The sequence below is a fragment of the Aquila chrysaetos genome, chromosome 22, assembly GCF_900496995.4.
Source record: "Aquila chrysaetos chrysaetos chromosome 22, bAquChr1.4, whole genome shotgun sequence".
NCBI lineage: Eukaryota > Metazoa > Chordata > Aves > Accipitriformes > Accipitridae > Aquila > Aquila chrysaetos.
The window spans coordinates 22038625-22063797 of record NC_044025.1 but is presented as its reverse complement, the minus strand read 5'-3'; the positions used below and the strand labels follow the sequence as shown (position 1 = coordinate 22063797).

General features: G+C 49.2%; 2 protein-coding genes across 7 annotated transcripts in view; one reads left to right on the top strand and one right to left on the bottom strand.

Moving 5' to 3' along the window:
• Positions 1–8151, top strand: part of DPYSL3 (dihydropyrimidinase like 3) — a 41183-nt gene extending 33032 nt beyond the window's left edge. For both annotated transcript variants that reach the window (XM_029998168.1, XM_029998170.1), the window contains exons 8-14: positions 615–735; positions 1769–1925; positions 4752–4893; positions 5244–5414; positions 6016–6195; positions 6812–6974; positions 7450–8151. In XM_029998168.1, coding sequence (XP_029854028.1) covers positions 615–735; positions 1769–1925; positions 4752–4893; positions 5244–5414; positions 6016–6195; positions 6812–6974; positions 7450–7538 — 1023 coding nt within the window. In that variant the 3' untranslated portion in view covers positions 7539–8151. The remainder of the gene's footprint in view (positions 1–614; positions 736–1768; positions 1926–4751; positions 4894–5243; positions 5415–6015; positions 6196–6811; positions 6975–7449) is intronic.
• A 3034-nt stretch (positions 8152–11185) lies between these two features.
• The window catches only part of STK32A (serine/threonine kinase 32A), a 36124-nt gene continuing 22136 nt past the window's right edge, over positions 11186–25173 (bottom strand). For 4 of the 5 annotated variants that reach the window (XM_029998345.1, XM_029998342.2, XM_029998344.2 and 1 more), the window contains 7 exons: positions 22922–23011; positions 19261–19358; positions 17209–17325; positions 14634–14759; positions 13447–13575; positions 13004–13068; positions 11186–12573 (listed from right to left, as the gene is read on the bottom strand). In XM_029998345.1, the coding sequence (XP_029854205.1) occupies positions 12483–12573; positions 13004–13068; positions 13447–13575; positions 14634–14759; positions 17209–17325; positions 19261–19358; positions 22922–23011 (716 nt within the window). In that variant the 3' untranslated portion in view covers positions 11186–12482. Of the gene's footprint in view, positions 12574–13003; positions 13069–13432; positions 13576–14633; positions 14760–17208; positions 17326–19260; positions 19359–22921; positions 23012–25173 lie in introns of all 5 variants that reach the window. The other variant, XM_029998346.2, reaches the window with a different exon arrangement.

Genomic DNA, 25173 nt, shown 5'->3' with positions numbered 1-25173 from the left:
AGATATCCCTCGTGATCGAAATCCACCCTCCGCTAACAGCAGGACAGTGAAACACGGGGCAGGTGTCAGCAGGCTGGGATGAGCAGCAGGTGCATCACAGGACAGCCAGACCCTGATGCAAACAGCCTGTCAGCGCATAGCTCGTTGCACCCCAGCCACGGGCAGGGTGACGTTTGGTTAAACCAAACGCAGCCGCAGGAGAGCCTGGATCCGTGAGTGGTCTGAAGGGGCAGACCCTTTCACTGTCTGGCGTCAGCCAGTGAGCCATGCTGTCAGGCATGGGCAGCAGTCCCGGGCCTTCTCTGGCTGTCAGGAGAGCTGGAACCAGACAGTGGAAAAAACAGCCGATGCAGCTCTGCGCTCGACCCCGAGCACAGTCCAGACAGCACTCCCCTGCTGAGCATTGTGTGGCTGTAGCCTGTGATTTGGGCCAGGCCCTAGGGAGACTGAAGCTTCACCCCTCAGGTCTCCCTGATTAACCTGTCCCTGGGGAGTCCAGGGTAAGAGCGAGGGCACAGAGTGTCAGCAGCAATCTGTGGTGTGCCAAGAGGAACAGGGGCTCCTCCCTGCTCACCCAGTGCTCCTCTGCAGCCCTGCACTGTTCACTTTTCCAGCTGGAAGCAGAAGCTGTCTTCCGGGCCATCACTATTGCCAGCCAGACCAACTGTCCTCTCTATGTGACTAAAGTGATGAGCAAAAGTGCTGCTGACCTCATCTCACAAGCCAGAAAAAAAGGTGAGTGGCACCTGCTGCTGCACACAGCCTTGCTGTTGCTGCTGGGATCCTGGACAGCTGGATTAAGTGGTGCCCATGTCCTCATGGTTGTTTTGCCAAGACCGCCACTGTGCCTTGAGTGCAAGTCCAGTGCTTCCCCTTCTGCTGGGGAGCAGTTAGTTCAGGGATTTACCTGACTTGTGAAGGGCATGGGGATACTGCATCAGGCCACATGGAGCCACGTCCTGTTGTCACATCAGGTAACATCAACAGCTGCAGGAAGGAGCAGTGCTTTAAACACCGAAGTTTGTCTGTGGCTGTGAAGGGCTCTCTGAGGAGACTCATCTGATCCACCTGCAAGTGGTTTGAGCTGCTGCATATAGCTCTGGCCTCCCTTTGAAATCCCGGCCCCTCAGAGGTTCCTGGGTGCCTTTTCAGGTGGCTGGGAGCTCCATTTGTCACTGGTGGTGCAGCGCAGGGACTCCCCACACGCATGTGGGCACGTCAGAGTGCCTGACCCCTGCCAGGTGTGCCTGCGCTGCCGGTCAGCTCTGAGATGTGGCTGTTGCCAAAGTCAGCGGGGTGAAATGCCCCTGCTACAGCGTGGGACACCAGTGCTTGCAGGAGGGCCTGGAGGGACCGGGGGCCTCGCTTCCCAGGAGCATGGCTGGGGCAGAGCAGGTTGGGAAGCAGCCATGTGCTGGGGCAGGAGGCCAGGTTTCCAGCATCGTTTGTCTCTCTGTGGTGTCTTCTGGGGAACACAGTTCTGTGTCCATGCCTTCCTGTGCCATGCTCCATCCAGGCTTGCTGTGCCAGCAGGATCTGTGCCCTTGAGCAGGAGGGCTCTATGGTGATGGTGGGCAAGTCTTGCCCCTAATTTGAGCCTTGCTGTCCCTCCTGCCTGCCCCAGCACCTGAGGTCCATGCAGGCAGCATGGGACAGCCCAATGTGGGTCTGGCTGTGCTCTGCACATGGCAGACTGTTGGTAGTGTTGTGGAACATAGAATGTCTCCAGGCTCCACCAAACCAGCATCCTTTCTGTCCTCCTTTCCAGGCAATGTGGTGTTTGGTGAGCCAATCACAGCCAGTCTCGGGACCGACGGGACACACTACTGGAGCAAGAACTGGGCCAAGGCTGCGGCATTTGTGGTCTCTCCACCTCTGAGCCCAGATCCAACAACTCCTGACTACATCAACTCCCTCCTGGCCAGGTGAGTGACAGCTCTGCTGGGTGATGCTGCTAGCAGGACGAAGCAGACTCTGGCCTTGGATAGGGGAGGAAGAGGTTAGGGAGTACCCAGGCAGCGTAGACCTTAGTCCAACCTGAACCACTTCACTGTAGGTATTTAATGAGCTGACTGATGAAATGGCTTTGGCTCAGAGCTGTGGTGGCTTATCTCTGAGAGCAGAGGAAGGACTGGGGCGGCACTATAAGCTTAACATCAGTAATGAGAAAAATACCAGGGCAAGTAGTCATGAACCATTTTAAATGCCCTGAAGAAGGCAAAGAAATGAGGACCAGCTAACACAGACTTGTCAACGGAAGCGTTCACCAAGCTGGAGAAGCCCTTCTGCATGTGCGGGGTGGGGAATGGCTGCCTGGGTTGCAATGGTGCAGGAGAAGGTGGAGGGGTTACAGGTGTCACAAGCTGGTGGGGGCTCACCAGTCGAATACAAAGCAGACGTTTTCTCATGCCTGTACAGGTGAGCAGTAGTACAGCCTGCAGAGTGCAGGAGGCCTTTAAGAGCAGCTCATCACATCTGACTGGGATGGTAGGTCGTTTTTGCACCCTGAAGGCAAGGGGGTAGGGAAGGGATTTGTTGAAAATAGAGAGCAAACAATACAAGCACTTCAGCAATTTGCTTTGACCTTTCACAGTTATACTCCATCCTCTCACTGGCAAGGCATGCGCAGCAGCTAGGGACGCAGAGCTCATTGCTGGCCCTGTCCACGCGCCACGTGTGAATCACACGCCCCTCTCACCCTGTGTTTGTTCGTCTAACTGTGTGCGTGGTGGCTGGTCTGTGTTAGCCAGGGAATGACTGACACTGAGGGGGTTGTAAATGGAAATGACCTTTGAGGTAATGCTGTAAACATCTCTGACTAGATGAGCAAGGGATCGCTGGTCAGTAAGAGGTGTCTCGGCAGAGCGGCATATTAGGATAAACCTGTGTTGTGCCAGGGCAGATATGCTATGGCTGGTGTAAGAGAGGTGCCAGTGCGTTTGGGGTCTGAATATGCAGCTCACCCTGGATTTTGCTTGGTCAAGGAGCAAGAGATACCTCTGCTCAGTCTGGATGTATGAAATAGGCGCAGGTCTTAGGGACTGGCAGGGAAAAGTGAGCCCAGCTCCTGAACTGGCTTTCTAATCCTTCCCTTCCGCTTCAAATTTACCCCAGACCTCAGAGGAGAGGCCAGAGCACTTCTCAGTCCCTGCAGCCCACAGGCATCTGTTCTGACCCCTTTCGCATGCCATTTTCTGTGAGGCTTCAGCAGGAGCAGAGGCTGCGAGGCTCCAGCTGGGCTGGATGGCTTGTTTTCTTCCACCGGGACAAATCTGGTGGAGATTAGGAAGCATGTTGTGTCATCAGCCTGGGCCTCTGGCTGTGCAGTCAGTCAGACATATGGCAGAAATTATCAGAGGAAGATGGAGATTACCAGTGGATTAGGGCTGATTCGCAGCCCCGAGCAGAGCCGTTGTGTCCTCACCATCCTGGGTTCAGGCACAGCCTGTCTGGGAGCCAGGTGCTCGAGGCTGCTTGCCTCATGCAGGCAGAATTTGGCCTGCTTCCTTTCGCCCAGTGGTAATGACTTCCCACCTGCTGCCTATCCACTGCTCCCTGAGGACCCAGCAGGAGCCAGGTGACTTCCAGGGAGCCATGGGCAGCTCTTTGCCCTGCTTTGCCTGTTGGCAGCTTGCAGGCTCTGCCTGTTCCTGCCCTCTGCCATCATTGTCAGGATCAGGATGGGTCAGGGCATGTCATCCAACCGGTGAGCCCTTCTGGGCAGAGGAGTCTGGATAACAGGACTGGGCAGCACCTGCAGGTAAGCTTTTCTGGGCCTCCTGGAGAGAGCTGCTTCTGGGGAGTCCTGCCTCTCTTCATCCCACTGTCAGATTTACATGTGGCCATGGGGGGCATTTGCTTTTGTAGCAGTAATGTGGCAGAGATGCTGTAGCTTGGGCCAGAGGCTGCAGCTTGGGCCAGCCTGCACTTGCAAGCACACCTTCTTGGTCTGCACTGCTGGCTGCTGCAGCTCATGCTGCGAGTGTCCATGTGGGGCTGAGAGGAGCTTCTGCCAGACAAAATGTCTCAGGCCAGAGCCCTGGAGCCAGGCTGAGGTGCTCTCCTTGCTGGGGAAGGTTGGCAGTGCAAGTGACGGGCAGTCCACAGGCTCAGCTCCCCATAAGCCCACTCCTGCAGCCGTGTCCCCTCTCCCAGAGACAGGGTGACACCTGCCCACAGCAGGCTTCCTGTGGGGCAGGGGAGGGCTGCGGTTGCCCCTCAGGGTACAGGAGCTGGCAGTACACAACGAAAGGGCTGGCTCTGGGTACAGTCCTCAGGTGGAAAGCCCTCTTTCTCCCTGTGTGGCAGAAAGGCTGCTCTCCCAAGCAGACCTGACAAATTGCCAGAAATGATTTTTCTGACTCACACTGGGATGGTTTTTTCTCTTTGTGTTAGTGCAAATGATGGAGTCCAGTATGGAAGGACATCTTTTGGTTTGACACAAAGGCCACCCTGTTCCCCAGGAGCTGAGCTGCTGGCTCCTCTTGTGTGCAGGATGCTGTCCATGTCCCAGGCAGGCAGCGCAGTGTGGCGGAGCTCTCTTGCCTCCGTGCCCTCAGGTGACATGGCTGTCACAGGAGATGAGTTGGGTGGAAGGCTTCAGACTGAGGAGCCATTGAAATGAGGGTGCAGAGTAAAATAGAACTGAGCCAGGGGCCACCCGTGCCCAGAGGAGATCCATGTCCCTCATGTCCCTGCTGTTGACTAACCACAAAACAACTGACGATGCTTTTGTTACCACCACCCCTCAGTGGTGACCTGCAGGTTTCAGGAAGTGCCCACTGTACGTTCAGCACCGCACAGAAAGCAATTGGAAAAGACAACTTCACGGCGATCCCAGAAGGGACCAATGGCATAGAGGAACGAATGTCTGTCATCTGGGACAAGGCAGTGGTAAGAGTCATGCCAGGGAAAGGGCAGAGTGGGCAGGGTTGACGGACACTTCGGACACCCATCTTCTTGCCCCCACAGAGCTGGACACCCAGCTGCCTGTCTCCTCTCTGGCTTTGAGAGTCAAAACAAGCCAGAGCAGGAGAGGCAGCTGTCGCGGGTTCAGGCTGAACAGCCAGGAGCTGTGACTATGCCCCCAGTTTTCGGTCTGTCTCATGCCAATAGTAAGATTAGCTGCAGCGGTCTGGGCCCAGCCAGCCAGCAGCTTGTGTGGGAGTGAGTCTGGCGCTTCCTGGGGCTCTTAGCTCTCCCTTTCCCCAAAAGAGTGCTTAGTTCTCTTTGTATCTGAGCAGGCCACAGGAAAGATGGATGAAAACCAGTTTGTGGCTGTGACGAGCACTAATGCTGCAAAAATCTTCAACCTGTACCCACGGAAAGGGAGAATAGCAGTGGGCTCGGACAGCGATCTGGTTATATGGGATCCTGATGCAGTGAAGATCGTCACAGCAAAAACCCATCAATCTGTAAGCCCTCTGCTCATCTGTGGGAATGCTGGAGGGTGGGGTGTGAGTAGCACTGTATAAAGGCTACCTGACTGCTGGGAGCTTGGTGCTGCCCTGCCATGCTGGGCTCTGAGGAGGAGGACTGAGTCTGGGTGCTGGGCGATGCCAGCTGTGACTGTGGGGTAGGATGTCAGTGAGCCCTGGGCTCTGCACACAGGGCTTTTCTCACCCTGCTGTGTTGCTCTTCTGAGCCTGGCCCACGCAGGTGTAAGGACACGCATTTCTTCTTATCTGGGTTCCTCTTCCTGGTACAAATTTTTCCCGAGTTTGCCAGCACGCTTTGTTCATGCCTTACCTCAAGCCTAGGCCCTGCCCTCCTGTGTTGCTGGAGTCCTTGCTCACACTGACCTCCGAAGCAGCAGGTCCTGGTTCATGTTGGGAGCTCTGGTGGGTTCTTGGTGTGATGGACTAGTGAACTAAAGGAGGCCTCTGGGGCAGGCGAGGCTGTTAGAGGTGTCTTCTCCCTGCACTGGTGACTTCAGCAGCGAGGGGGGACTAAACAGCCCTGAGTGGGCAGGCAGTGCTCACGTCCCTCCTGACCATCATCCCCTGGTTGCTGCAGGCGGCTGAATACAACATCTTTGAAGGGATGGAGCTACGTGGGGCCCCGCTGGTTGTCATATGCCAGGGGAAGATCATGCTGGAGGATGGCAACCTGCATGTGACCCAGGGGACTGGACGCTTCCTGCCCAGCAGCCCTTTCCCTGACTATGTCTACAAGCGCATCAAAGCCAGGAGGAAGGTGAGGAGACAGGGACACCAGGAGACACAGTTGGGACACTGTTAGCCCAAATTGCCCTTTTCCCTAATAACTGATAGGTTTTCCTTGGCTGTTCTCTGTGGACCCTGGAAATAGTACTGCTAACTGGTGTATTTTGAACCTACAGCTGGGATAGCTAAGGCCTGGGTAGAGAGCTTTGACCTTAGTGTTGATGGTGTGCCACCACTGGAGGCAGATGCTCATCTGCGTCAGCAGTGGTTGATGGCTGTCCTGCTGCAGCAGGAGTCTGGAGGGAACTGCTGAGTTAAAAATGAGGAGACTGGGCAAAATGGCCTTCTCCTCCATCCACACAGCACAAACCCATGCTGAGGGATTGCCTGTTGCACCAGGCTCTGCACACTTTGCAGGGCAGGAGTGGAGGGAGGCTGTCACACAGGAGGTGGGTGGTGGGGCTGTGCCAGGCCTCAATGCTGCAGGAAGGTCTCGGGCATGCAGGACAGAGGGGCACAGCAGTGGCAGCGTGAATTGCCTCTGCGGTGGGACTGGGGAGCCAAGGATCGCTGCAGCCTGACACTGCCATGGCAGGATGCTCCCTGGGAGTAGAGAAGCGTCACTGTCCTCTTCTCTCCGGTGACAGATGGCGGAGATGCATGCTGTGCCCCGGGGCATGTATGATGGACCCGTGTTTGACCTGACCACCACCCCCAAGGGGGGCACCCCTGCAGGGTCAACCAGGGGGTCCCCCACGCGGCAGACACCCCCCGTCAGGAACCTCCATCAGTCTGGATTCAGCCTGTCAGGTGAACAAACGTGGCGGTGGGGCTGGGAGAATGCAGAGCCACTGGACATGCTGTCCCAGCCCCTGGCCTGGGGCAGGGGGCAGCTGGGAGATAGCCTGGAGCAAGCTGAGCACAAGAGTGGAGCATGGCAATGTGAGACCCTGTGTGTCCCTTAAAGGACATGGCCAGAGCTGGCCGTCCACCCCTCTGCACCTTGCAGTAGAAGCAAGAAGTACTGTGGCCACGGAGGTGCCAGTGCAGCATCGGACCCTGCTCTTGCAGCATGGGTCTGTTCACGGAGGAGCGTCTACAGTGACATTCAAGCCACTGCTGCTCTCGAGGTCTTTCCTGGAGTCAGAGAGGCAGCAGGTTGCTGTAGACAGCCTCAGGAGGCCCTTTGGCAAGACCCCAGGCTGCCTGACTGCTCAGTGCTGTGAAGAAAATGCTTTTAACTTCGCTTTCCCCCTTCACTTTGTGCTTTCTTGTCCACTCCCAGGTACCCAGATTGATGAAGGCGTTCGCTCAGCGAGCAAGCGCATCGTTGCGCCCCCGGGAGGCCGCTCCAACATAACCTCCCTGAGTTAAATGTCCCTGCCGAGAAGGAAACAAAATCCCTGTTCAGGCGAAGGAAGAAAAATGGTACATTGGTGTTTAAGAAGGAAAAGCAAATAAACCTGTTCTGAAGAATAAATAAGCCTCAAGCCTTATGTTTCACAAATGCTACTTGCTACCTAGCTTTAAGATATTGCTTCATTTTGTTTTATGCATAGCCTTAAAATTCTGTTGTTGTTGTTGTGGGTTTGGTCGGGTTGTGTTTTTACTCTTCCTTTCTGTATGCATGCCGCTCAGACAGGTCAGTTGGTTCAGTGTGTTATTCGTGTTGAACATGTGTGGGATGCCGTGGTGTGGGACAGCGGGAACAACCCGGCGTGGGCGAACTGGCCAGGCAGGTGAAGTGACAGGGGCCGGCCAGAGGTGCAGTGTGGGACGGGGAGGGCAGGTTCACAGAAGCTGGTGGGGGCAGGTGGGTCTGTGTCGTGTTCATGTCCTTTGTCTCCACTCAGCGCTCGCTGGCGTTTCACCATGAGGGCCATGGTGGAGCCCAGATCATCTCTGTAACAGCTGTCACAGCGCCTCGTGTAAGGAGTTTTACTACTTTGTACTCTTTATTAAAAAAAAAAGTTGTTCCTTCAAACAACTCGTGTTGCTGGTTGGCTTTTTTCTTCCTCAGGCTGCTGCTGCTGGGCAGGGGTGATGCGAAGCTGTGCCCTCTGGGCAAGCTGGGCAGCGGGGTTCCAGGAGGGGCTTTGGACTGTGTTTGAGCTACAGCGCAGGGACAGGCTGTCAGATGGAAACAGTGCGGTGCTCGCTGCTATTGGGGTATAGGTGTAGCTTCTCAGGCAAAAGCAAAGGTACTGGCAAAACAGCATGTTGCAAGTGTTTGTAAAAGCCTGTTCACTTTCTCTGTGTGGACTCCGGCTGTAGCTGGACCTGGCCATCACAGGCTGTTAACACCTGGCAAGAGCTGTGCCTGTCATCTGTGTGGTGACAGAGACCAGCTCCACATGGCACTGCCTGGGCATGGTGTTTGGGTCTTCCCAGCTGGGGCTGGCTTGGAGGCTGTTTTCTGTGAGTACCTGTGAGTTAAATGCTCCCTTTCTATCAAGCAGTGTTTATCAAACTGAGGGTCACTGCCTTCTAAAGCTTGCAAGCATGCAAAAAAAAAAAATTGATTGTTTTTTAAGTATTAAAAAAATTAAGTGTCAATTTAGGCTGTGCTAAATAAATACACTTTTTTTTTTTTCTTCCTTAAGTATTTGACCTTGAAATATTTATTTTTACATGCCTGCAATGCAGACAGGACAAGTTGTCCATGCAGCAGTCCTTAAGGGGCCATGCCAGAATACTTGTGCCAGGGGTGGGGAAGGCTGTTCATATTTAGAAGTTTTGTGAAGTTCTGCTATCAAGTAATTAAAGATTTTTTGCTGTTGCCTGGTAGTGATTAAGCTGAGACTGTGCCTCTGTTTACAGAGGAAGAGGGGAAAGGAGAGATGGTTTTAGAAGTCTTTGGGGAATTTTTAAAGATGTGATGTTCTTACCAGTTAAATTCTTAAGGGTTTGTTTTTTTCTCATCAGCCAGTACAACGGTATTTATGCAGCAACAGATTTTTCCCCAGCGAGGAGCAGGGCTAGTTTCCTTGTCTGGGGCCCGAGATAAACATATTTATGGTGTACGAACTTCTCCACTACGCACACCAGAGCGAGGCGATGGTAGCTGTGCTCTGAGTGGGGGGCAGGTACAACTGTTGGCACAGTCCCTCTTGACTGCGCCTGGCCCCAGACCCAGTGTAGGACCGGGTGAAGAACAGAGGATCAATGGAAAACACTGCAGGTGCTCTGGCTAGCTTCCCTGGGAATGACAAGTCTGGAGGCAGAGACATGGAGACCCCTACGCTGCTCAGAGGTCTTACTGCTTGAAAGCAAGCGTTGCTGGGGAAGGGGAGAGCAAAAACACAGTGATACTAATTTGGTTGTGCTGTGAAAGGTGGCTTTCCAATTGCAATGACCCCCTCTGAGGACTCTGATAACCACTTACTGGTGAACTAATTCCACTGCAGCTTTGCAGCTCCATGAACAGAAGGGTCACGCTTTCCTGGTTGGTCGTTTCCACCCTAGCAGCACACAGCGATGCCGCTGCCCTCCGCTCTCCCCAGCCCTGCATACACACTCTGTGCTGCAACTATGCCAAAAGCCTGACCTGAGCAAAAAAAACCCAGGCTACCAGGCACAGTGTGTGGAGGAAGGTGGTGGTACTACAATGCATCAACCCGTGTGCCTGCTGGGCACTTGCCAGCTGTGCAGAGGAAACCAGGGCACGCTGCTCAGTGAGTGCTGTAGCCCTCAGTCCCTGCAGCCTTCGCCCAGAACTGGCTTCCCCTTACCCTAGCACCTTCATGTGATGGCAGCAAAGAAACTACTACAGTCCTCTAAAACTGGGGGGCTGCTTATCTTTATTGTACAGAGGTGAAGGTATGTAGGGCCATGGCACCATGTCAGGAAGAGGAATGCACAGTGCCAGTCAGAACAGGGCCCCTTTGAGTCTGGGGAGGTGCTTGCATTGCTGTGCCAGCATCCTCCCTGTACCCTATCTGTTAGCAAAGATATCAGGACCTACAACCACATTTGGTGCCACTCGCATCTCTCTCAGAAATTACCGCAAAAAAAGCCAGATAGGTGAAGGCAGTGCAGAAGCTGTCCTGTGGGGGTTGCAGCCGGCAGGGTGGAGGCAGAGGCAAACACCAGAGCTCTCTTAGCACAGTGGGAGCGGAGCAGGGGATCCCCCAGCATCACCCACCACAAACTGCCCAGAGCATCCGTCCCCCCGAGGCGGTGGGAGATGGCCTGGTCAGGACCCTGTACAGACCCATTGTGACCATGCTGGACTGCCCTGCTCGGCCTTTCTGCAGCACAGATGTGCTCCGCTGCATCCCCTAAGAGACACTGCCAGCGCAGAGGTGAGACCCAGCCATCTAACGCAACCCACAGGAAGGCTCGTGATCTGGTCTGAGCAGGGGAAGATGTGGCTGCTGCGTGCCGGCAGTAAACCCAGTAAGGTCATATGCTAGCTAGGGAGCAGCTGGCAGTGGGACACCCCACCAGCACTGTTGCAGGAGGGACCAGAAAGTGGAAGACACCTTACTAAAGCTTATTTTTAGGGGCGAACTATGACTGAGGTGTTCAGTGCTGGGATGCCCGCTACCTGCCGCTGCAGAGGTGGAACAGGCAGACAGGATGTTCTGGTCAGTTGCTCAGACAGGCAATCCCCTGCCTTCGATTCAGGCTTGCTCAGGGGAATGGAGATGTTCCTCTCCCGGCAGTCACAGGGATGGCTGCTTGCCTGTGCACATGCGTAAATCACACATTTTCCAAAGCATACCAGCCAGCCATCATCAGATCAATGAGAGAGGGATTCTTTGTGTGTCAGTCCATCAGAAGCAGCTATGAAGACCACGGGGAAGTCTACTGCACACAGTCTGTGTCAGTAATGGACTGAATCCACAGCTCCATAGGCAGAGGGTGTCTGAAATCAGTCTTCAGCTGGGGAAAAGCAGGTTTAAACTGAGAGTCCAGTAAAGTCCTAGTGGGCTCTAGGCAGGATGAACACCCATTCTAACTTGCTGTGCAAGTGACCTCAGAAGTAACATTGATTTTGGATCATCTGGGAAGGAGCCTTTCATTTGCTGTTGGTTTTATTCAGATTTTTTTTTAGTTGATCAGACTTAGCCAGAGAGAAAGATAGGAAGGCACAGGGGATACAAAGAACACCTTTAGGTAAATGGGAGGCAAATGGTTCATCACGCATTCATTATATTGCTGAGAATAGGAAAAACATCAAATAAGGAGGTGAAACCTCAGGTCTGCCAAAGCATTTAAATAATAGCATCATTCCCAGCATTACTGTAATAGAAATGCTTTGGCCAGTCTCAGTCTTGGCAAAGACCACACCAGGAGTACAGCTGTTCCTGCAAACAGTAGCTGCTTAAATCGAGTGTGATTTCAATGGTAGACAGATTAAAAAATACACATTCAAATTCACCTCTGGTATTGGAAGCCAAAACCCATCAGACTCAGTGAGCTGCAGCAGTTTAATGTGATGGTGAATGGGTTTTTCAGGCTGTCCTGGAAAAGCATCTGGACGCTGGTTATTCACCAGTGCCTGGTTGTTACCTTTTCATTTCCACATCTGTCTGCATGCTTTGACCATGCACTGTGCCAGACCCTCTCTCCAAGAAATGGGTACAGGAACCAGCATGGACAGAGAGGGGGGACAGATGGGAAACCTTTGCTGCCTCCTCCCAGCTAAAGAAGAAGCTCATCACCACTTCCAGCCCTCCATGCCCACACTCCTGAAACATTCCCAGGAGCATCTGTAAGCAAAGGCCACCTCTGTTGCTGTGCACTGGTGGAGATCCTGCAGCTGAGAGCAGCCTCTTCCATCTGGAGCAACCAGCTGTGAGCCCATGCGGGAGTCCCGACCTCCACAGAGCCTGGACCCACAGTGCTGTCGCAGACCTGCCACTAAGACTGATACTAGTGATGACACCACTGCAAATGATGCATGCTCAACCCTTTGGTTACACTGCTGGCAGTTGCCTGGCAGGCAGCACTAAGGGATGTGATGCTGGCTAGCCAAGCCAAAAGGGTGAATACTGGGTGGCGTCTCATCCATTTTCACACAGTCACGTTCCTGCCACCAAGAAAGGCAAAATAATAGGATCTGAGTCTAACTGACTGTGGCAAATTGCAGAGGCAGCACCCACAGCCTCTCCCCCCATGCCCAGGGTCTGTGGGCTGTGGGGTGGAAGGCAGAGGGAGCGGGTGCCCCAGCTCCTGCCCAGCCACCCTGCCCTGGGCTATTGGCAGAGTCCTGGCAGCAGTGGACGAGTCCGGTGGCCCAGCGTCGTGAAGGTGGGTGGGTGGGTGTGCGCTGGCCCCACGAGGAAAGCTCCAGCAGGCGCTGTGCTGCTCTCAGAGGCTGTTGTTCTGGTTGTCCTCCTTGTGTGCACCTCTGCTTTTTGCCAGTGTTATGGTCTCCTGGGTGTAGTGGTGGTGTCTCACCCTTAGGGAGAGAAAGGGATGGTTGAGCTTTGATGGAAAGCCCAGGCAGTGCCAAGGCCCACGCCATGGTGCGGCCACCTGGGAGCATCCCCTTCCCCAGCACGAGCTGCCACTTGCCCCACAGGGGCTGCGCTGAGCCCCCGCAGCCCCAGGCACCCGCAGCCCCAACAGTCTGCCTGCACAAACGGGGCAATTACTGCAGTTCTTGGCTGTGGGACCAGCCCTCCACCTCAAGAACAGAAATGCCATGTCAGTCCCCGGCAGATGACAGATCTACCAGCATTCATGAGTACCTGCTCTCCTCAGCCGCCTCGTTAGTAAGCTCCTAAATCCCCATCTGCAGCGTTCACCAAGATGGCCCAAACCACAAGTCTGTCAAAGGCTTTGACAAGGGCCAGAGTCTCTTAGGCTGCCTCTGTACCAGGACTTACTTTTCTCTGTTGAAAACAATGAAGTCCCTCTGGAGCATCTCTAGGTGCTTTTGAAGATGGCAGGCCTTTCACATTCGAATAGAAAAATAAAGAGAGAGGGAATAAATTCACAGTTGACACAGAAAGACATTACAAGGACAATTTCAAGGAGGTATCTCTGTATCTTTAGGTATAGAGCATCTTTAGCACTGCAGTGGGGAGAATGGCGTTAAGACTCTCCTCTCATACAAAACTGGTGCATATACATGCTGCCTTCCATGAAAGGGAAGATGCGGAAGAGCTTTGAGAATAAAGTTGGTCACAAGGGAAAATATGGTCTGTTTAAACAGTTTGCTGTTCTAGCAGCATCTAGCAGCATCTAGCTGGTCTTGCTAGATGGCAAACAGCTTGCTTGGAACATGAGAGAATTCCTTGACCACATGCTTGTACCTGCTTGCTCTCACCTGGGAGGAATTGCTGTTGCTGTTGCCTTTTTCCTTCTTAGCCAAGCGCTTTTTTTTCTTGTGAAGAGGTTTGGATTCCAGGATCATTTCTTCCAGTTCAAAGGTTGGGTCACAGTTCAGTCTGCCTTTCTGGAGGGGGGAGAGAGGTGGCCTTAAGTGATCAGAGCCTGTCTTGAAGAGTCTCTCATAAATTGGACTGCATCTGGGAGCTGAATTTTGTAAAAAATAATTACAACTGCACACATAGCCAGAACACCTGCTGTACTTCTTATACATTTTATCAGTTCCTTCAGCCAGGGGACATTGTCAAGGTGTGACAACTGCTCTTTTTGTGCTCACTGTTTCTACTCTGCCCTTTGGCTGCTTCGAAGTAACAGCAAGGACGGTGTGTCTTGGCTGGGCTGCACCTCTGCTGGGAGGAGCACAGCAGCCTGCAAAACTGGTTTTGAAGCAATATATGTACACCCACCACAAAGAAAACCAGCAACAGAGGGGGAAAATACATACAACTGACAAATATTCATAGTTTAGCCCAACTTCTGTTTGGCTGAAAAACAGAGTAACACTGCACACAACAGTCCTTGGATTATTTTCTGTAAGTGTTATATTACATCTGTGCTATTTTAATCCAATTAAAAAAGGATCAGAAACACTAATCTACTGTATGTGTTATTTTACTATGAACAATGGGCTTGTTAGGGAGAGTCATTACAGGAAGGAAGAATTATCATAAAATGGCAGGTGACCTCCAGGCTGCTAATGAGCCTATGTCTGTTCATCCTTTTTTTGCATTCGAAGAGCTGGTCTGAAGCCGGGCTGCTAAGAAAGGCAGTTCAGTGCAGGACAGCTCATAAGCACTGTCCACATGTGTTTCATCTAGCATGCCACACACAGTCCAGAGTGTGTAAGACCAGTTCTGCATCCAGAAATTCTGGGAATATTATAAACAGAGCAGATCAATTTTGAGGCACCCACACTCTGTAGTCATCCCCCACTACTCTTTATTACACCCACAGGAAAGTGAAAATTTTGCCCTTGCCTCTCTCTCTTCCCCTGTCCCTTACGACATCTGATGCTCTTGTGGAAATTTGTAACAACTTCCCGTGATCTGCTGCAAGGTGCGAGGGCAAGCTGCAGCGTGTCACACTTGGGCACATTGAGAACCTTTCAAAATCAAATTGCCTTACCGTGGGAATGAATTCTGGCATTATCCTTTTCTGGAGAACAGCATCCCAGTTCACATCTGACAGATACGGAAAGTCCTGGATATCTTTCAGCTGAGAAAAACGCTTCTCGGGGTTCAGCTCAAGCAACTGCAGCGCGAGTTAAATGGAAGAGGTGAGAAAGTGAGACTCTGAGATGCGAAATCAGAGATTAGGTACATACAGACATGTCTATGGCAGAGTTTCACCAGGTAACAGCTGCGGCAGGGAAACGACCATCAGACTTTCCCATGTCTATCTGTCAGTAGCTGCTTTTTGAAAAGGAGCCAGAATTGCCCTTGGTGGGTGGAACTGTCAGAGGGTGCCGGGGACCCGCCGAGGGCTGCGGTGATGGCTGTGTGCGGTTAGAGACCCCCTGGAGACAGAGCTCCAGGACAGCTTTGCCTGTCACTGCCAAGCGTGAGGCCGAGGCAGGTTTCCAGTTTGGGCTGGACTGCAGGGTTGGCCCAGCCGCACCCTGTGACAAGGAGCAGCTGCTGGGGACACCGCGGCCGCTGTCTCCATCGCTGGCATCAAGGATGTGTCCCGCGGACACCCCAGCGAGCGCAGCGCCTGGGGCCAGCCGCCCCGCACCATCCGCCATCCCCGCGGGCGGACGTGGCGCTGGACGGGGCTCAGGACACGCGGCGCTGGTGACACGCTGCATTAATGCTGGCACTTCGACCGGGTGCCTCTCATCCCTTGCTCAGGCTCGGATTCCCTTCACCAGCATAAGCAAGGGGCTCACAATCTTTATTTATTCTCATTTTTATGAACAACTTTTATCCCCATTTTAGGAGCAAGTGATGAGGCAGCACAGTGATATTAAACAATTTGTCCAAGGTTAAAAATAAGCATTATTTCAGAATGGGGTGTTACACTCATGCCTTTGTGTTCTCAGTTTAATACTCTATCAGTAAAACATCCACTGTTTTCTCACTGTAGTAACAGAATGTTCATAAGTATAATTCCAGTGTGAAAAAATGTATTCACACTGCTTATTTCCAGCATTTTGCTAACATTGCCGTAGGAATTACTTGTGTGGAGGGAAATGATTGAGGTTTGTCTCTGAACTTTAAGGATTCAACATTGCATAAACTCCTGACAGTATGCCCTCCAAAAATCTAGCAGGAAAACCAGACGATCCAAACCCTCCGGGAAGGGGTGGATAAGGTGACCCCCTCAGCTCCCACCTCGTGCCAGCGTGGAGCTGGCTGTGGGCAGCATGGGCTGTGCAGAGTGCATCACCCACAGTTCATTTCCTTTGGTGGAGCTCTGTGCTCCAGCCCTAACGTGAGCGATGTGGCTCTGCTATGAATGATAATTTGCCTTGAACATTAATAAATACAAAAAGTCACAAGAGATGTTTGAGCCAGGACAGAACCACAGTTGGCCTCATATATAATACATCTGGCTGTTAAACCAGATGCAAAGGGGCACTTGGAAATCTAAATAATTGTGACATTGCATTATTTATTCACAAGGGAGCCTATATGGCTTGCGGCATGTTGTGGTCCAGGGAAAAACTTCTGACATAACAACACAGAGGACATCCGCAGTCCTATATTACTGTTAGGCTTAATGAAATATTAGCTCCATTTAATTTTAAGCAAATGGAGATATTCTTCAATTTTCTTCTTGGAAAATATGCCATGATTCTGTCTCAGCAAAGAATTGATGTCTCATTTTCATTAAAAAGTTTGAGAGCATTTCATTAGAGATGACAAAATACTTCTACATACTATTTGGAACAAAAAATAGATGAAAGCTACATTAAGAACTACTTTATCACCTACACTTAATTGAAAATTAGAAAACTACTTACATAATTCCCCAAATCTGCAGCTAGTGCTGTTATACAGGGTTTAGTATTTCAGCTTTGCTGCCACTGTATGCAAACAGTGTCTGACACTGGCAAGCAATAGTTTTGTTTACTGAAGAAGACAGGACTTCACTTCAAACATGACTTCAGCTTCAAAATTATTCCAGTAATGATTTTGAAGCAATTTTGATAACAGCTTTATTAAAAAATAATTACAGTGGTGCATAAACCACATGGCATCAAAGGATTTCAATAGTATCAGCACCTCTTGCAAATCTTTTCATGATTGGGAAAAATGTTTTTTAAAAATAAAAAAAAATTTGCAATTTTTTTGCCAAATTTATTGACACATATATTAATATCTACTTCTAAGTTATGTCATTCCAGAGAGACAAAGTCACAGGAGAAACTCTGGAAGCAAAGACTGCATGTGTCCTTAGAAGAGATGCATTAGCAGCAGCTGCTCTTGCCAACACAAACTTCATCCCCATCAGTCCAGGATGCAGTACTGCTAGCTGGTTATTACATTAGTGCGGCTACAACATTAAAAGCTGGATATTTATCATATGGTACCATCTGAAGGTCACTAACACTGCGTCTGGACACAATTTGCAATGAATCCCCACAATTTACTGCAAAGGCTACAAGGCACGATGGAAGGACTCAGCTGCTTTCAGCAGGCACCCAGATACAATACATCCCAGACCCTAAGCCACCCACTTCCACGGCTGCCCTCACCTTTTTGATTAGCGACACCATGTCCGTGGACCAAGCAGCAGGGTACATCACTGTAGCTGTCTTGAACACGTGAGCTATTTCATTTGTAGAAGTGTTGGAGCGAATATGATATGGCCTCTGAAAAATGCCACAAGGAAAGCATTTTAATTTATCTATTATTTCAGACTCCTTGGGAAATCTTTTTAGAGAAAAGAAGCTTCAAACAAAGTCTGTTTGTACATTCCCCAAGCCTCCCATTGAAAGTCTCTGCCTGTGTGATTGTAGCTCAGTCAAAATAATCATGTCAGCAAGAACAATGATAATACCTAGATATTTAAACAGCATGACAGACAGGAGGCAAAACCTGAAAGTTAGAGTCATTAGCCAGCTTGTTTTGCTTGGCCTTTTCAATATTTGTATCTTAAAGGGCTATCAAAAGGATTTTATATATATAGTGCTGTGGTTGGAACATTCCCAATATTCCCTGTAAAATGTGTCACTGTTTTCAGTTCTTCACTCATGTTGGAGATGACACAAGTGAAAAGGAGCAGGATGTCTCCCACCTATCCAATCAGCTGAAAAAACGATGTCCCAGGAAGGGTTACAAGTCCCGGGCGGGACATCAGGCTGCAGGATGACCCGTACCTTCTGCCCCCGACCAGTGTCATGGCAGACGGGTGGCTGAGCTGTCTCTGAGGAGCACTTGGCCGCACACCGCCGGCCGGAGCAGAGCCAGGCCAGCCCGGCGCTGCTGAGCACCGGGGAACTCAGTCTAAGATGATGTGCAATGTACAGTCAGTGTTACTGTCCAGGTACTCATGTCCACGTTTAACTCCCAACTACAACAATACTACTGCCTTACTTAGAAAGAGAATTTACAATGGTAGAGTGTTTCCATTTTGAAAGATTCTCGATTCCCAGATTTTTACAGTATTTTGGGGAGATGAGGGTGTTAAACATGTATTTAAAAAAACAGCAGCTATAAATTGTGAGATCAAATCAGGTCTGTTGTGCTTAATGTTCTTAATGTGTACTGACACTAGATGGACCTCAAGGTCTCCCTTCACTTCCCCCATGCGATAACCACCTCTGGTGCTACCATCTTACCATGGCTGTGCCATCAGGTTTGAACACCTAACAGTGTTTCTGCTCCCATCTTTGGAAATGGTGCCATCAAGTCAAAGGTCAATGTGTTGAACAGTCCTGCCATTCATTTAACATTACAAGTGGAAAACTCAAATACTACATTAATATGTTTACAGGGGGCACATGGCTCCAGTTACGCAACAGGTCAGACAACCATGTCCCCTTCATGTGTACTAACTTGATCACTCACAATTTGAGAGACGCAAATTCATTTGAAGATATGTTCTTTAAAATATATTCATCAAAACATTTTTTTAGGCATTCTGCAAAGACCGATGATAGAATATCTTAAAAATGTGTTTTGCATACTCATACTGAAAGAAGAGGTTTCCTAGCCTCACAAGATTTTAAACAACCTTTCGCTTAGTAGAATGTAATTTAAATAATTTTGTCCCACTTTTTTTACACAACACTTCCAAAATACTAATGTAATCATCTGTCTACAAGGCCCCCAACCTTACCTGAGTTAGAAGCAGCACGCTGATGTGACAGGCAGGGATTGTGCTTTATTAATAATTTACACATTGCAGTTTGCTTTTGCTCAAACTGCTCAATTGTATTACAACAGCAATGAGATTTTTTTTCCAAGTTTTCTTTTTGCCTTGCCGGATGGGAGCTCAAAGTAAATGATATTGCAGCCCAAACTTCAGGAGTTGTCACTGATTTGCCTTGCCCAGCTTACACCAACCCTTGGGCGCAGCGGGGAACTGTCATGACATGCTATTCTCTATTGTGACAGCTTCTCTGAGCTCTTAGCTGTGATCACAAGAACTCTGGTGAAGATGTGGTTTCTGCTTCTTATGCTGTAATAACCCTTAAAGATTTGAACTTGGCTTGGCCCTTTCACCCCTGGTACAAGGCATTAACCTTTCCAACAGAGTGTTTAATGAAAGAGATGGATGGAGACAGGAGCCGCGCGCACAGTACCCGTGTCCTGAGCAGCTCATAGGCGGTGATTCCCAATGACCACCAGTCCACAGCGAAGGAATAGCCGGTGGGTTTTGTGGAGTTAAACATTTCAGGTGCTGTGAAATACAGAAAAAGGAAAGTTTGCCTTGCTGCAATCTCGAGTGGAAATGAGCAACACAGAATGCTTGATCCATGCCACAGAGAGCATCCCTGTTATTCTGCCTAGGACACAAATTAGCATATTACCCATTACCACGTCTTTGATAATTTCTGCTTTTTTCTTCAGAACAATGGCATATGGCTGGTAGATTGGGCCTTTACCAAAACACTGCTGAGGTGGACATGAATCAGAATGCATGGGTTTCCTTGCAGCAATTCATCTTTTGGTCTTTGTTAGGTTCCTCGACTGCTGTCTCAGCCTTGCAGTGCAGAAACATCCCACACCGAGAAGCCTCAGTGCGGAGGGAAGAGCAAACACCCATGTGTGCAAACCACCCTGATGAGCATGGTGCAGCTCGCTGTTGCTGGTCCCTGCAGCTGCATGGCCGGACCTGCCGACCTCATGTCCTGCTTGGCACCAAGCGCCGTCTCGGTGTGAGCCAGACCTGACCCAGTTCCCAGCATGCCAACTTAGCCCAGATATTTGCCTGCCCTGGGAACAGATACACCTTGAAACCTTGACCCTGCTGACTAACTACATGCGCAATTAGCATGGTACGAAACTTCTACTGTGTTAAAAACCAAACAAGTGTTTCAGCTCCTCTGGGCCTTACTCTCCCCACCGGTGAAATGGGACTGTCAATAATTTCTACTTCAATGGACTGTTACAAAACTTAATTGATTAATGTGTGTAAATGATGGGATGGCCTTGAGAAACAGGTATGCTATCACCTTTGTAACTGGAATGTTTAATGTTCAATAAACACAATCCAATTCATTTGGATTATAGAATGTTTTATACAACTCCTGTAATCACTAAGAGATTCACCAATTAATTTCCTGCATTGTACAAAGCACTAAAAATCCAACTGGCGTAGAGCCCTTCCAGCGCAGCCATGCTCCTGCTCCTGGGGCACCCGAGAGCCCCACAGTCCCCTCCACATGCATCTCTCAGTGCTCCTCTGCCCTCAAAGCCCAAAAAGAATAAAAGTCCTTTTGCTGACACAGGACTTGCCTGTTATCCCACAGTAAATGTTCTTTGGAATAAGGACTAACCCTAATTCACTGAATCTAGGCATAAAATTGGCCTGAGTTAACTCTTCACGTCCCCCAGAAAGCCTCTCTGCCCTCAGCTAGTGCTCAGTAGATCTTCACATTGGAAAGCTGTTCCCGGTCCACTCATATCTCTTTGTTCATATTTAAAGTACTTCAGTCTGGCAGAGCCTAAATACAGCCTCACACAGTGAATGAAAGCAGCTCCTTAGAAACATTAATATGCGGCGTAAATTTAGACATAGTGCCAACTGCACCCTTGGCAGGGAAAAGCAAATTTTAACTGAACGAAGCCTGAGACCGCAGCTTTTTAGGAGGTTACCAGGCTAATAGGAAGTGGGTGAAGGCACAGACTGAAATGCTCTTTCTTAACCAATGAATTTCCCTTTTTAGAGTAAGGAAAAAAAAAATTGTAGGATTTTTGTGTGAGCTGGGAGGCAAGAATTGCTCTAAAAAAACAAAACAGGGAGCAATGTTTTCTTTTTGTGCATGTTTTCCTTTTTAAAAGGATTGCACTGGTGATGCAAAGGTGAAAGGTCAGCTTGGTCATCTTGATAAAAAGGAGATTCCCAGGGGATCGCTCTAAGGGATTTGGCTATGCAACAGCTGTAGGGAGGCTCATTATTTAGGGCTGAGAGACAGTGTTACTGCATATGAAAGTATGTATTTTGTGTGGGAGGGGTTGTGTTAGCTGTATAGAAATGCTTTTGAGTGTTTTTGCTTCAGTTAGGAAAGTTGAATTTATGGTTGCAAAGACTTTTCTGTGTCATGTTTGCACAGGAGTTCTTTTAGCATTAGCTCAGGATATTTGTCTCTGGTTCATTACCTGCATGCTCTGGCCCCAATTCCTCCCAGGTATGTCAATGTTATTTTGCTTTATGTTTATTAACTGTGCTTGTGTGGTAAGTATCAAGTGGGTCTCTTACTGTCTAGAAGTCAGCTGCTTCACTGATTTGGACAGTAAGTGAACAGAAGTAAGTTTTCTGTACTCCCCTTATAAAGCAGAAAAGAAGCAAATCTTTTTGAGTACTAGGGAAACGAGGTCTGCACAGGGAGCAATGACTGTGTGTCTTCCTTCCATGCATGCATGTTGATTTGCTGATGAAAACTGTTCCTCCAGCTGACCCAAGGCTGCTGTGGAGTCATCCACCCACCCCAGAGTCACTTTGCCACAGGAGAACAGCCCCCCATGCACTCCTACAGCTGCCTGACAAGTGTTCTTGCCTGGGGCTAGTCCCATACCATTGCCTGGAGATAAAAACCTTCCTAAAAACTGCATTTTTTGTGAACTGAAGAAAGAAGGGGAAGGCGATGGTATGCAACCAGCCCAGATACTCAGCTCCATGGGCACCTGGAGGCTGGTACCGTACTGCGATAGCACCAACAGTGTACTCCATATGGCACCGGCAGGTCAGCGTGCAGATGGGCTGAGCACTGGGGAACCAACTCAACAGCCCTCCAGAGCCTGGCTGTGGCTTTCCCTTCCGTACACTTCCGTTTCCAGGGCTGCACGTGGCTGGTTTTCACTTGTTGGCAGAAATAGCCATGTCTACTGCTACTGGCAATGTAAGTACAATATCAGGGCTTTTCAGAAAGACTGAAAAATAGGCTCAGCATTTATCTTCCAATTGTGGCGGCCACTTCTGCACCAGCTGTGCCTCGCTTTCCTACGGGCAACGCACATCTGTCACCACTGTGCTCTGCAGCCCCCAGTTACAATAAATTGCCCTCCTGTCCTGCTGTTTGAAGACAGGACGCTGTCCTCAGTGGTAGAGATCAGACCTAAAGCCTCACTTGCCTTTTTCTGTGTCAGCCTGACACTAGAATATGGGCTCTTCCCTACCGCACCAAACGGATGCTGCAGCCCAGGAAAACAGTGAGCCTCAAGTCCACTCGCTTGGCGTAAACAGAGTGATGCTAGCTTTTAAAGCAGCCAGTTTTATAAAAATTCAAATTATTGCTAGTGATGCAGCAGTGTAAGACTTGTGCTAATGTACTGAGGGAGCAAATACAAGCCTTTGTGCTTAATTTTCCTTCTCAAGGGTAGGGTAGCAAGAACATTTCATCATTGCTACATGGCTTGACTGCTGCTTGTGAAATGCTCTGAGATCTCAAGAGTGCAACTATCTTATTTTATAATCAAAAACATGCTGTACAGTATGGCATAATGGCACTAAAATCTGCATTTGCAGTATGCTTGCTTTCGTCTGGTGTGTGAAATCAGTAGACGGACGCACATTTTCCAGCTGCATCAGGGTGCTACTGGGGAGGGACTCCCGCCACGCTCCCCCACAGCACCTCTCGAGATTGTTCTTCATATCAAACAAATGCATGTGTTTTGTTACATACCAGGAAGAAAAGAGTTCAAACTCTCATCCAAAAGGACCTCATCTGTATCCCACCACAGCTGGCAAATCAAGCCCATAAAATGGTAATTCAAGAATACATAATTGTCATTGGTTCTTACCCATATACGGCTTTGTGCCAGCAATGGTGGTGACTTGTATTTCTTTAGTCAGCATCGTGGCAATATTGAAATCGGTGATGTGCACATGTCCTGAAAGACAGAGGTTAATATGTAACTTGATTTGCTTTAATTTTGCATGAGAAGCAGCTTTGAATCAGAAACTTAAACTAAAATACTCTATGGAAAGGAGTTTCCAGGAAAAAAATATTCTGGTGGGAGAACTGATAGAAAATATTTCAGCTTGCAGGCTGCTTACAGATGGATCTTGTTACACCAAATATCCCCTTATTTACCCTTTGGGGAGCAAAAAAACCCGGAGTTCTCCAGGAAGTAATTTAATGATTATTGTTTTGAGTCTTCCTAAATTTGGGGGAGAAAAAGAACTGAACTTTTCTCACAGAAAAAATTCCACTATGTTTTTGGGAAAAAAAAAAAATCCTTGATATTTTTGGCTTTCTAGCTACTTGTGCTTTGGTGTTCCCGGGTACTAAGGACTCTCTCCATTTTCCTCTTTAGAGGATGTCTCTAGAATGTAAAAAAATACCTTTGGCAGCAAGCAAAAAAGCCTTGCACAAGAAATTTAAACATCATGAAAACAGCCTTGGGGGGTCAGAATGGTTTCTGCTGTCACTGCTACAATATGCACAACTGCTGCCTGCAAACTGGAAAGGAAATAAGAGAGATGGATGTGATTTGCAACGTTGAGAAACGAAATGCTTCCACCTAGTTCTTGCCTGCGCTTTTACTCGCACTTTTTTTTTTTTTGCAAGCACTTTATTTATTATTCTTTATTCACTAAACTCATATCAGTGAGCAGACCAGCCATGTACAGCAGTACAGATGATCAATACAAGGCTAGCTTTACTGAAGGGAATTTCTTTGAAACTTGTGGGTTAGTTCAGCCCAATTCTTCTGATTAAATGCCAGCAGTCTTTTCTTCTTCCTGACCTCATGCATCTTCTCCTAAGGCACTGAACTTGCTTGTCCCTGACAAAGGTAGGCTCATTATCAAAAGCATCAGATGTTTTGTATGTCATGTTCTGCAGACTCATCACCCTCCTCTGCAATAATAGTGGGTAGCTGAATTGCTGTTGTTTCCTCTAACCACAGAGATCAAATCAAAGCGCTCTCTACTGATGGAGATGCTATGACAATACTTCCCTCAGTCATTAGCTTCAACAGCTAGAAATTCACTGCTGTGTTAGTTCATGAGTTAAGGTAGAGTAAGATCACCTTTCTATATCTTGAGCTTGAAGGAAGAAAGAAAAACTTGAGATCCCTCTGGTGAGCCATGGGCACTGCTGGGAGAGCGTGAGCAAGGTGTCAGAGCTCATCTCTCACATGGCACCCGACTGATCTCTCAAGAGCATGTGTCCCTCCTTGCAGCTTAGCCTGCTTTACAGAATCAGCCGGGCCCTCTCTTCTTCGGTCTGCCCAGTAAAGAATAGGCGTCAAATTGCTGGGGAGTACTTGAGAGAAAAGAATGACACACAGCTGTCTTCTCTGGATATGTCCTCTACGTCCTTGCATTGGTTTTTCTTTCATCTCCAGCTCTCTTTCCACTTTGCAGGGAGCTGTTTTCATAAATATAAATCATAAAGACTTATCAAGAATTTGATATTCCAAGCACAAACATGCCTTTCCCTGGCTGCACCTTTTAAATTATTCACTTCAAATAAATCACAAGTTTTGTAAACTAGCCCACTTGGGAAATTACTAAATCAAGCCAATGAGGCTGAGGAAGGCAGCTCCGGACGGTGCGATGAGGCTGAACAGCGATGGCAGTGTTACAGAATGGGGTGGACTGGGCTACAAGGGATGGCACCTACTGGTAACCAAAAGGGATATGCTGGGTTTTGCTGCTGGCCTTTAGGGTCAAACTTTAAGGCAATCTCCTGATTGCTCAGCATCTCTAACTGCAGTCAGTTTCAAAACAGCACAGCCAGAGCTGTACTCTGGGCACCGTGTCCTTCCCAAAGCTCATCCTGTCTGCCTGAAATTGGCACTTTCAGACCAAGCCTTTGGTTCTGCATTAAGGCAAAGAATTTTCTTATTATATTCACCACCTCTGTTACTACATAATTCCTTCACCTTTGGTGCAAAAAATATAATGCTTCTGCAGATTCAACTAAGATAACATTTTAAAGAATATGAAACTAGAGATATTAGGAGCTGTGGAGTATGGAGGCTCTGGGACAGACTGTGCCGTAACTTTCTGATCTGAGATAAGAAAGCAAATGGGCTATGCATGC